The 12,045-nt window shown below is 49.1% G+C and overlaps 1 protein-coding gene across 2 annotated transcripts in view; it reads left to right on the top strand.

Annotated features, from left to right (window-relative positions):
* The window catches only part of LOC121019469 (nodal modulator 1), a 56,067-nt gene that overhangs the window by 28,316 nt on the left and 15,706 nt on the right, over positions 1-12,045 (top strand). For both annotated transcript variants that reach the window (XM_040458951.1, XM_040458950.1), the window contains exons 17-25: positions 1,865-1,928; positions 2,514-2,609; positions 5,033-5,251; positions 5,342-5,424; positions 6,518-6,677; positions 6,791-6,917; positions 8,599-8,712; positions 9,837-9,964; positions 10,923-11,064. In XM_040458951.1, coding sequence (XP_040314885.1) covers positions 1,865-1,928; positions 2,514-2,609; positions 5,033-5,251; positions 5,342-5,424; positions 6,518-6,677; positions 6,791-6,917; positions 8,599-8,712; positions 9,837-9,964; positions 10,923-11,064 — 1,133 coding nt within the window. The remainder of the gene's footprint in view (positions 1-1,864; positions 1,929-2,513; positions 2,610-5,032; positions 5,252-5,341; positions 5,425-6,517; positions 6,678-6,790; positions 6,918-8,598; positions 8,713-9,836; positions 9,965-10,922; positions 11,065-12,045) is intronic.

Genomic DNA, 12,045 nt, shown 5'->3' with positions numbered 1-12,045 from the left:
TTTTTTCCTACCGTGGTTCTTTGTGTATCAGGCTATTGATTTCGGTTGTGGTTAGTGTACCCCTGTGTTTCCGTCTCTTTCCTCTGGAGGGAGTGCTGTTTTTACCGAGAGAATTAGAGCTGGGAGCTAGAGAGTGTTCCTGGTCTCCTTGGGTTTGAGTTAGGTAGAGACCACTAGGTCATTGCCCCTTGAAAAATACTACACCATTGGGCAGTGATCTCTCCTTAAAAGTGATCTTTTTAAGATAAAATTTGGACCATCTCACACCTTGCTTAAAATCCGTCGGTGGCTTCTGTCCCTTTTTAGCAACTGTACTGAGGTACAGTTTGCAGACCCTAAACCTCACCCGTTTACAACGTACGAGGATTTTTAGTAAACGTACCGAATTACGCGACCATACACATAATCTAGCGTAGAACATTTTCATCTTGGAAGAAGCATCCTTCATGCATGTTTACAGTTAATCTCTGCCCCCAGCTCCAGGCAGCCACTCATCTGTGTTGTCTCTGTGGATTGGCCTTTTTTTGGACATTACTTACAAGCGAGGTCCTGCCATACCGGTATTTGGGCTGGCTCCTTTCACTTAGCCTGGTTTCGAGTCCTCGTGTCTTGAAGTTCATGTCGGAGCAGGTATTAGTGGATTGTAGCTTTCCCTTACTGGATCCCATTGTGTGGATAGTTCACACTTTGTGTGTGCGTTCACCAGTGTGTGGCTGTCATGAACCATGTTGCTGTGAACATTTGTGTGCAAGTCTTTATGTGGACATCTGTTTTCCTCTCTTCTGGGTTAGAGGCCCAGGGGTGGAATTGCTGGACTATATGGTCAGTTGATGTTTCCTTGTCTAAGAAGCTGCCGGACTGTTTCCTGAAGGGGCCCCATGTGCCAGTTGGTACTCTAGCCAGCAGTGCACGGTGGTTCCTGTTTGCCCACATGTTCACACCATTCGTTACTTTCCTTTTTGATTTTAGCCATCCTGGTGGGTATAAAGTGGCATCTCATTGTGGCTTTACTTTGCCTCTTCCTAGTGGGTAATTCAGTGACTTCTCTTGGTTCCCAAGGTGAAATACAAAGTCTTCTCCTCTGTCTACTCGTACTTAGCACAACACCTGGCTTATAGTAGGTGCTGGTGCTCTGTCAATATTTGTAGGATGAAAGAATAAAGCGAATGGAGAAACCTAAGCATTTTTTCCTGCTAGTTATTGCACAGGGGGTTCCTCAGTGTGATGAAAACAGCAGAGGCAGTTTGAACTAATTTCATGTCTTTGTAGGAAGAATGTCCAAAAGGTTGGTTAATGATCATTTGGGGGAATAAATTGTTAGACTTTGCTCCTTCCTGAAACTGACAGTATTCCTCTGCCAAACTACTTATACCCCTAACCTGAGTGTTTCCCTATACAGGCTCGTGGCATTAAAGTGTTCTCTGCGATTGTTTCGTAAATTTTTGGGCTTTGCTCTGTGCCCTGTTTTAGGAATATTTCTAGGAGGGCGGTCAGGCTGTGGTTATCTTTTGGATCTTTAGTAGAATCTGTTAAGTGGAAAATTCTCGTTCTCATCTGCAGTGGAAATGTACTTCCTGTTCCTTCTGCACGGCCCTGTTGGCTCGGTTTGTGCAGATTAAACTACTGTGAGTTGTTCAATTATGGAAAATGAAATCCTGAGCTTGTGAGGGGCCATTAAATGGACCGGGTCGCTGGAAAGAAGCTGTCACAGGCAGCAGAAAAGGCATTTCTGATCCCATCATTGCCCATCTGCTGTGTGTTGCGTATTCAAGTGAGAGGCACTGCCTTTGCATTTCAGATGTTGGAAGCGCTCAGTGTCACAGACACTCTCCTCTGAAAATGACTTTTGCTTTCCCGGCTGCAGGTGTATACAAGGTGACCCCCCGCTCCTGCCACCGGTTTGAGCAAGCGTTCTACACCTATGACACGTAAGCTGGGTCTTCCCTGCCCCATGGTGTTTGTGAGCCTTCTCTGGGGTCAAGTGAGTGTGTGTCTCTTCTTGAGTTCTTTCTGGAAGACAGAAGGATTTTTTTTTGTTTTTTTTGGTATTTTTAATGGAAGAGGTAAAGTTAGGTATTAAAAAGAATTTCTATGTAAGGATTTCAAGACATTTGGATGAATTATTGAGGAGATGGAGATGAGCTGTCCTTCCCAAGAATTCTGTAAGCCCAGGATGGAAGGGTATGGTTTTCAAGTGCCTTAATTATCATCTTGGTTCAGTCTTCCAGTTCTCACCGATGGGAGTTGCTTGGACTCCAGTCTACCATTTTTCCCTTTGCACAAATGCTTGAGAGTTTCACCAAGAATCGGAAGCGTAAAGTTTTGGATTGGAAAATTAGTTTATTCTTTAAACACTGATAGGTATTTCGGGAGGTCCCTCATCCCAAACTAGGAGCGATTTCGGTAGTATATTTCAGGGTCAGAACGGTTGTGCCCCTGGAGGGCGTTGCTTGTGACCCTTTGAGAAGAACTAGGTGATGTTGCTAGTGTTTTCTTTCCACTTTGGTTTATAGGTCTTCACCCAGTATCTTGACGTTGACAGCCATCCGCCACCATGTCCTTGGAACTATCACCACTGACAAAATGATGGATGTCACCGTGACAATCAAGTAAGACTTGTGCTCTGCGGTGTTCTGAGCGCAGGAGGGGGTGGATGAGGGCTGGGGACTTCTCTAACAGACACTCTGAAAATTATTTTTGATTTCTTATCTCTAGGTATGTATACGAATGGCCTTTCTGCTCACATGACATACCCATAAATTCATGGCAGCCTTCATCCTTTCCTTTTATGACTCAAGAATTAACTGTGGATGAGGGAGAGTCTTCTGACAGCTCGTTTCAGTGCCTTAAATTTTTGTGTGACCTCTCTACACTTCCTGTCTTTGCTAAAGGAAAAAAAAATCTCTGGCTTGTTCATCGTATTTCACGTGTTTTAGCAAATTTGGAAAAATTGCCCATTTTCCTAGAGACCTTTCCTTGAAGTCTTGGAAAGTAGAGAGCACCTGATAAGTGAAGGGTCATGAGGGAGAAAGTACGTGAAAGGCAGACCCTCCCTGAGAGTCAGGTTCATGCGAATGTCCTCTTTGAGAGGAATTTTTGCTGTGTGGTGAGGTGTTAGATGCCCGACACTGTAATTTCTTCGAGAAATGAAAGAGTTTTTGGCAACATGATCATCTTTGTGCCAGAAAATGGAAATCTGAGTAATTTTCCCCCTCCTTACCTTAAGCGACCTCAACTGTTTGTCTGTCTTTCTGTCCTCCGCCTTTTCAGCTCATCCACCTCTGCGCAAATGTTGAGAGTTCTTCAGTGTTCAGGCACAGCCACGGTCTCACAGGGGACACAGACAGTAGTCCAGGCGTCACGCACATGACTGTGAGGTTGCACCTATGATGGGGGCTTTGAATTGGACCCCGTGGATGCTTGGGGTGTGTGTGGGGGGGAGGTAGGCCCCGTAGGGCCAGCCCGAGTTAAGGGTCTCAGCATTGTCACACAGACACTGTGATGTGGTTAAGTAGAGGGATGGTGTTTGTGCTTCACAAAGATCCCCCTGGCTGCTGAGTGGACACACAGAAGAAGCCGCATGAGGCAGGGGGCGGAGGCCCTCGCAGGGGTGTAGGCGTGAGTCAGTGGAGGTTCGGCCAGATGCACGGTAGTGGGGCTGGGGAGCAGTGGATGCCTGGGGGGGCTGTTGAGGAGATGGAGTTGACAGCATGTGGCATCGCCGACCAGTGGGGTCAGGCGGGATGAGTGTCGGGGACAGCCCTCGGCTCCTGGCCGAGGGGAGTGGATTGAAGGGGTGTCCCGTTCCCCAGGGCGGCCAGGGGTCTAGGCAAAGGACTTGGGCATGTTCCTGGTGGGCCCACGGCGCTGCCTGGTGCTGGAAGAGTGCCTTTTACCCTCCTCCTGCTTGGAAAGTAGCAATTATTGGTCGGACCAGTAGCGACCATGTATTACCTTATTTTCAGCCTTTATTGAATATATCTTTGAAACCTCGGAGGGGGGTTTTGTTTTGGTTGCTTGTGCTGGGGATTGTAGAAGATGCATGTTTCAGCTGGACAGGACCACCTGGATCCCTCATGGGGATCTTGTGTTCCCTGGCTCCCAAACCGGACTCCTGGTTGCCGCCCTCCACAGACCTACCCTTTGTCATCTTTCTCGATGGTTCTCGACTCTTCTTTCCCCTGCATCCGTACCCAGCCAGTCCACGTGCAGATCCTTGGCTTTGCAGTTGAAATATGCCCATCATCTTGTCCCTTCTCAGCACGCTGCCTCGGTACTCTGGTCCCATCCACTGTCTCTTGCCTGGATCCTTGCCACTGCCGTCCTGCCTGGCTTTCCTGTATGGGCTCTTGCTTCCTGACTGTGTTCTCTGTGCAGAAGCCAGAGGCCTTTTAAAGTAGGGACGTTGTCATTCCTCCGCTTACAACTCCAGTGGCTCTCCATCCCACCCAGAATGAAATCCAGGGTCTGACACCTGCTCCCCCTGGACCCTCTGACGCATCTGACTCTTCCCTGGGTCCGCTGCCCAGGCCACCTCAGTCTCCTTGCTGTCCCCTGGGCATGGCAGGGGAACTGCCCCCGCGGCTCCAAGGGCTTTTTACTTGCTGTTTCCTTGCCCAACACACTCCCCACCCCGGGAGCCTGGTAAAGAACAGCGCCCCCACGCCGCCAGCACGGTCTCCTTCCACGGTGCTTTATTTTACTCCCTTGTATTCAGTCTGACATCATTTTCTGTTTATTGTCTGTCTCTCCGCCCTGGAATGTGGATTCCACGTGGTTAGGGAATGTCATTTGTCCTGGTTACTGGTTCCCTGGACCTATTAGATATTGCTACTGTCACAAAGAAGTTCAGTTTTTATTTTTTGGAAAGCGATTCGTTGATGCAGAACAGGAGCAGAGTGTGCCGCTGGGGTGGCATCAGAAGGCGGTCAGGCTTTTACTGACGGGTGACTCCTTTTAGAAATGTCCGGTTCCCACCGACTGTGGGGGGTAAGTGACCATGTGCTCTAGGCTGCTCCTTCCTTTCTTCCAGATCTTCCATAGACAGTGAACCCGCCTTGGTCCTGGGCCCCCTGAAGTCCGTGCAGGAGCTGCGGAGGGAGCAGCAGCTGGCTGAGATCGAGAGCCGCCGGCAGGAGAGGGAGAAGAACAGCAAGGACGATGCTGGGGAAGGAAGGACCAAACCCCCCGCGCAGGAGATGGTCGACGAGTTGCAAGGCCCCTTCTCCTATGACTTCTCTTACTGGGCACGGTGAGCTCTCTCTCTACGGCGTCCTCTCTTCCCATACCCTTCCTAACCGAGGGGAAAACCAACCACATGGAAGTATTTTCATTGTTTTAGGTCTGGAGAGAAAATCACCGTCACACCTTCCTCTAAAGAGCTACTCTTCTATCCCCCGTCCATGGAAGCCACTGTCAGCGGAGGTAAGTGTCAACTCGGTGAGCCAGTGACACATCTCTGCAGTTCACCGTTCCTTTTACCTGCCTTTAAAAATTTATTTTGTGTGGTTGTTACAGTGAAACCATCTTTATAATCCCCTTTGGCACTGGCACATAGCTGTTACCGTTTGGTGAGTGGCTGAGGGAATGGATCGTCTCAGTCCGTGAAAGTAACTGGTTATTTATTTATTTATTTAGTGTTTATTTTTGATAGAGAGAGAGAGACAGAATGCAAACAGGGGAGGGGCAGAGAGAGAGGGAGACACAGAATCTGAAGCCGAATCCAGGCTCTGTGCTGACAGCACAGAGCCCGATGCGGGGCTTGAACTCACGGACCGTGAGATCATGACCTGAGCCAAAGTCGGACACTCAACCGACTGAGCACCCAGGTATCCCGAAAGTTGTGGTTATTAGAAGTTGGGTGATCTTTCTGAGGAAGGATTACTTTTTTCCCTGATGTTTTTAGTTTGTTACTGAAAGGTAGGTGAAAAGCAAAACCATCCGGTGCTGAAATGAGAGCTTTAGGCATCATATGTGTGAACTGTTGATGGTGTGTGTATCTGTTGGTAGGAGCGAGAGAGGGTCTTTTTGGGACTGGACAATTTAAAGTGACTGCTGGTGGGGTATTTGTCTTTTGGCTTCCAACAGTTTTCTCTAGCGTCATGGGTTCAGTGGATCCTGGGCATTTATGCAGTTTGTGTTCGGCAGGAGAGCGTATTGAATAGTGCGGCTTCCCAGCGGGCGTTTTGTTTGGGGTGGTCTTCCCCGCCGGGTCCAGCTGCACAGCCTCTCCTCCACCAGAAAGGCCTTGTGACGGTGGAGAGAGGGGTAATGAGAACCCAGCCTTGTTAGATTTGTGTGCTCACGTTCCTGGCCATTGAGCAAACTCTTTCAGGAATGGAGGGAGGTGTGGGCCACCCAATTACTGAGGCTTCTGATATATATATAGTGAACAGCCTCCTTTGGAACTAGCTTCATATATCTCAGTTTCAAGCCCTTCTTTAACGGGAAGCCCCCTTCCAAAATGCCCCCATCCCACTGCAGCTAAGTCCCGTTCTTCTATTTGTTCCCTCTTTAGAAAGTTGCCCAGGGAAGCTGATTGAGATCCACGGGAAAGCAGGCTTATTTCTGGAAGGCCAGATCCACCCGGAGTTGGAGGGAGTCGAGATCGTCATCAGTGAAAAGGGGGCGAGCTCACCCCTGATCACAGTCTTCACTGATGACAAAGGTGCCTATAGGTAAGCCCGTGACAAAGCACATGCTTGGGAGCAGGTGTCCGTGGGGCCGGCGAGGCCTCCTGCAGGTGTGAAGCGCAGCCATCTCCAGCGTGCTCTTGCTTTCTTTTGTTTAGTGTCGGGCCCCTGCACAGTGACTTGGAGTACACGGTGTCCTCGCAGAAGGAAGGCTACGTTTTGACCGCGGTCGAGGGAACCATAGGAGACTTTAAGGCTTATGCTTTGGCCGGCGTAAGCTTTGAGGTAACCCTTACGTTTTCGAAAAGTGGTTTTATTGAGTTATAATTGGCGTATGATCAACTGCACTTAAAGCATATAATTTGCTAGTTTCAACATACACGGGTGCACCCGGGAGTATAGTGACAGTCAGGCACCCTGCTCAGTGTGCTCATACCCCTTGGTACCCCCTTCCTCCCGATCTCCCTGCTCATCTGGTCTGCTTTCTGTCACTGCAGGTTAGTTTGCATTTTCTAGCGTTTGACACAAATGGAACCATATAGGATGTACTCCTTTGGGGAGGCCTTCTTTCACTCAGCATAATTTGGAGACCTGTTGACTTTAGCTTGTTTGCCTACCTTTTGGGAAGTGCTTTAAACTCTCATCCTTAACTGTGTTCTGTGGAAAAGGACAGAATGTTCCTGTAGCAGTATTTGATGTCCCTCTCTTCTTAACCATCCTTCCTGGGAAGAAGTGTGTGGTGCCTGGAGTAAGTCTAGAGGTCCTTGAGTGTGAATATTTTCAATATAGAGGGAGGCTCAAGGAAAAGAAGGACAGATTACATCACATACAGATTTCAAATTCTGTAGCACAGGATGCATTTTTTTTGATAATTTTTTTTTAATGTTTGTTTATTTTTGAGAGAGAGAGCATTAGTGGAGGAGGGGAGGAGAGAGAGGGAGACACAGAATCTGAAGCAGGCTCCAGGCTCTGAGCCTAAGGCGGGGCTCGAACTCAGGAATGGTGAGATCATGACCTGAGTTGAAGTCAGATGCTTAACCAACTGAGCCACCCAGGTGCCCTGACGCAGGATTCATTTTTAAAGCAAATTAAAAGACATTCAAACCAGGAAGAAATCTTTATATCATGAGAAATACCCAAGATGATAAGGAACTCCTAAAATTGATAAGAAAAAGACAATTTGATAGAAATAAGAACCACAAAGTATATGAAAAGGCAGTTTACAGAAGCAATACTGGTGGTGGCTGATAAACTAGAAGAAATGCCCAACTTCAGAAGTGACTGAAGGAATTACCATTGAAACACTGGGATGTAGCTTAGATTTGCAGTGATTCAGACAGTATCCATTTTTTTGCGTGTATTTTCCCACGCATAGATAATTCATGGAACTGTAACTGGCTATGGCCGCTTTGGTGTGCAATGTGGGGGTGTCTTTCTGAATTCACCGTGCACAACATCCAACAGTTCTACTCCCAGGAACAGAGGCAAACAAGTGCACAAGGAACACATGTTCCAGGAAGTTTCGATCATCTCCTTTCCTATCACAGAAGTAGGTGGCTGGTCTTCATGCAGAGCTCGGCCGCCCCCTGCTTTAGGATGATGTGCATTAAGACACAGTACGGTAGATATGTGGCCCGGCAGGGGAGGGAGGCCGGGATCCGTACTTGAGAGAAGCAGCAGGTGCAGAGCTTGGGCCACCTGCCCAGCCTCCCTGCTGTAAACTTGCCAGTCGGTCAGCGCTAGCTGTAATGTTTGCACGTTTATGTGGGCGTAGAAGCCGTTCTGCAAGGCGACGTACCAAACTATTAACGTTAGTTACCCCTGGGGACGAAGAGTAGACCTTCTGTCTACCGATGGATAACAGTAAGAGAAAAACAACCCAGAAGAATTGCCTCTTGGCTTTTGAAATGTTACCTCCAGTGGCTAACGGAGTTGCCCTTGCTCTGCTGTTCTTTCTTGCCCCCAGATAAAGGCGGAAGATGACCAGCCCCTCCCCGGGGTCCTCTTGTCCCTCAGTGGTGGTGTTTTTCGATCCAACCTCTTGACTCAGGACAATGGCATTCTGACGTTCTCAAACCTGGTAAAGTGTCCCGTAATGTGCCACCTGCCCGTGTTCCCACAAGGGAGCAGGGACATGGCTTGCATGACTTAGGTATCGCTTGACAACCTGAGAACAGAAGAGCAGCATCGAGTGCTGCACGTTTCTTTTTTATTTTTTTTTAATTTTTTTTTTTTCAACATTTTTTATTTATTTTTGGGACAGAGAGAGACAGAGCATGAACGGGGGAGGGGCAGAGAGAGGGAGACACAGAATCGGAAGCAGGCTCCAGGCTCCGAGCCATCAGCCCAGAGCCCGACGCGGGGCTCGAACTCACGGACGGCGAGATCGTGACCTGGCTGAAGTCGGACGCTTAACCGACTGCGCCACCCAGGCGCCCCAGAGTGCTGCACGTTTCTTAGGGAACCAAATATAACTAGGGTATTGCTCTTACTAGAACTTAATGCTGCCGATTCTTGTTCCCTTCCGCACACACTTGTTTTCTGGCCACCGGCTTGTCACTAAGACAGCGTAATTAATTACCGTGGCCTCAGTGGCTCCTCTCCTAGGCATCCCTTTGTTTGACCACAACATCACGTTGTTTACAATGCCGAGTCTTATTTGGTGGCTCGCTTGTGTTTGTTCTGCATGTTCCCCATGATGGGAGGATGGCAGCGTTTCATTCTGGATGTAACCTGAGGCCCTGAGTGGTGGGGACTCAGCAAGTACATGTTAGCTGGCCATTCTGTGAGGCCTGGGTGTAAAGGGACTGCTCCAGGGACGTCGCACGCAGGCAGCGAGGCGTATCTGAAAGGTCATGTGCTGTGCACTGATGCACACCCAGCCACGAATCTTCCCTCCGCTGCTTATGTACTGTGTCATCTCAGGGGAGTTACTTGACCTCTCTGAGCCTCAGTTTCTTCATTCATAAAATTCAAATTGATTTCTGCCTCGCTGAATTAAAGGCACGTGATGCCGGCTGCTATTAGAGTTGTAATTGCTTCATGTAACCATTTCCTCGAGAGGCAGAGTCACCATTTTTGTCTGCATAGGAAGCCCTGGGGCTCTGGTGGCCAAATTCCGGTCCCTGCTGGCTTTAGTTGCCCCGTGTGAAGCCATATGTAGATGGGGCAGCAGAGGCTCAGTCTGTGGGTGTCTCTCCACAGAGCCCTGGCCAGTATTACTTCAAACCCATGATGAAGGAGTTCCGGTTTGAGCCGTCCTCACAAATGATCGAGGTGCAGGAGGGACAGAACTTAAAGATCTCCGTCACCGGGTACCGAACGGCCTACAGGTACGCAGCCTGCCTGTCCCTGTCCCCCAGGCCTGGGTTCTGGAGCCCCACTCAGGCCTCCGTGACCCAGAGCCTCCACCCAGCCTGCATTTGGGTTTCACGTGGGAGGCAGAGGTGATAAGAGACCAGGCCCAGAGAGTTTTGACGGCTGCCTGTTTTCTTCAGATCCCTCCAAATCAGCGATTCTGTCACGAAGTTCCTATTCTGAAATTGGCCTGAGAGTGTCCATTTAGTTGCTTAAAAATTTTATTTGTACAAGAGCTTGAAACTCAAATTACATTTTTAAAACAAGGAAATGAACTCACTGAAGTAAGGCTGCAGAATGTTGGCGAGAGTGTAAAACGTTGGGTTCCCCTTCCTTGTTTCAGCGCATCAGGTTTTGCGGTGCGTCAGAGCACTTCCAGAGATGGTTTACACAGATACTCGTACACGCGTACGACACGCCATACGTTAGCTCTGTTAGCCGTACGTAGCCGGAAAGGTATTCATACACACACCGTACGTATTTGTAAACAGTCGCAAGAGCGCTTGAGATGAAGCTTGGCTGATCAGAAGTTTAGGAAAATGGGCCATTTTCAAACGAGTGTGGAGAATGAAAAACTGTTTTCATTGCATTTCCTGGAATGCTTCGTTATTTGAAACAAAGCTGAATGAAAGCAAGGTAAAGTGGAATAAAACAAGGCTTGGCCTCCATTAATTGTAATTTCCTGGAGCGTCCGTTAAAACGTACGAGGAGAGAAACTGATGGCAGCGTTCAGGCAGGCTCGGGCCTTCAGGCAGGAAGGCCAGATCGGAAGTGACAAGGCCAGAACCGAATCCCCTGGCTCGTCGAGGTACACTTCCCCAGCGGACTGCTTTGCACTGTGAATTGTCAGTAAAGGCAGGACGCTTTACCTCAAATCCTTTGTGTGCTTCAGAAAACCCCGGGCATATCATGCTCTGCCTCTCGCCATTCTAGTTGCTATGGTACGGTTTCTTCTTTAAACGGAGAACCAGAACAGGGTGTGGCCGTGGAAGCCGCGGGACAGAACGACTGCAGTATTTACGGAGAAGACACCGTGACGGATGAGGAGGGCAAGTTCAGACTTCGTGGATTGCTGGTGAGACTGGACATCTTTTATTAGTGGGTGTCTGCACGCTGTGTTGTTGACAGCTGCCTTGTGGTGCCTGCCGCCAAGACGGCTAGGAACAGGCCGGGCAGGGGGGTTGGGGCTGCGGGGTTAGGGCTCTGGAAGCGTCCTTCCGTATCTTAACTGGCACAGCTTGCCTTTCACGGAGCTGACACATTGGGTTGGGGTTTTGTGGCAAATTAAAGTTGGGAAACAGTGGGTTTGGAGCAGCTGTTGCCTGCATCGGGTGGTTACGGCTTAAGCAGGGGCTCTCACGCCAAATGCCTGTGGGGCCGGAAGAGACACGTGAATGGCTGAAGGGTGCCGGGTGCACACGCGGGGCTGGTGAACTCGAGAGGGGGCAGCTGCCACTGAACCCCAGCTCTCTGTAGCCATGTGGGAAGACAGACTTCCAGATCCTTTGCATTGTTAAAAGGGAAGTCACAAGTTCAGATTTCTGTGTGAAAGCTCCTGATTTCTAGGTGTTAACAACTAATTAAAAAAAAAAAAACACAAACCCACAACTTCTTTGTGTGTCCATACAACTCATTTGTCCTTCTCACTCCTCAATTGCAGCATTCAGTTTAGGGTTTATGGTGCTTTGTCCTCAGTTTTTATGTGTGCATTCATTCATTTGCTCATTTAGCAGACATTACCTGTGTACCGTGTGGTCACCGGCAGGGTTGGACAGCACCTGCTGGACTGGGCCACTTGGATCCGTGGTGGGGCCCCTGGGCTCTCAGATGCACGGACTGGGTATTCATAGTTCATGTAGAGACAGGCACACATAGCTCCACAGAAGGGTAATGTTTGTCCAAATCACATGAGCTCGCATGTGAAGCAGCTTGCCAGTTGATTTAGAGACGTTGGGGCAGGACACCTAGGTGGCTCAGTCGGTTAAGCATCTGACTTCGGCTCAGGTCGTGATCTCCCGGTTTGTGAGTTTGAGCCCCACATTGAGCTCTGTGCTGA

The sequence above is a fragment of the Herpailurus yagouaroundi genome, unplaced genomic scaffold, assembly GCF_014898765.1.
Source record: "Herpailurus yagouaroundi ecotype Mexico unplaced genomic scaffold, PumYag 222, whole genome shotgun sequence".
Taxonomy (NCBI): Eukaryota; Metazoa; Chordata; class Mammalia; order Carnivora; family Felidae; genus Herpailurus; species Herpailurus yagouaroundi.
This window is presented reverse-complemented; position numbering and strand designations above follow the sequence as displayed.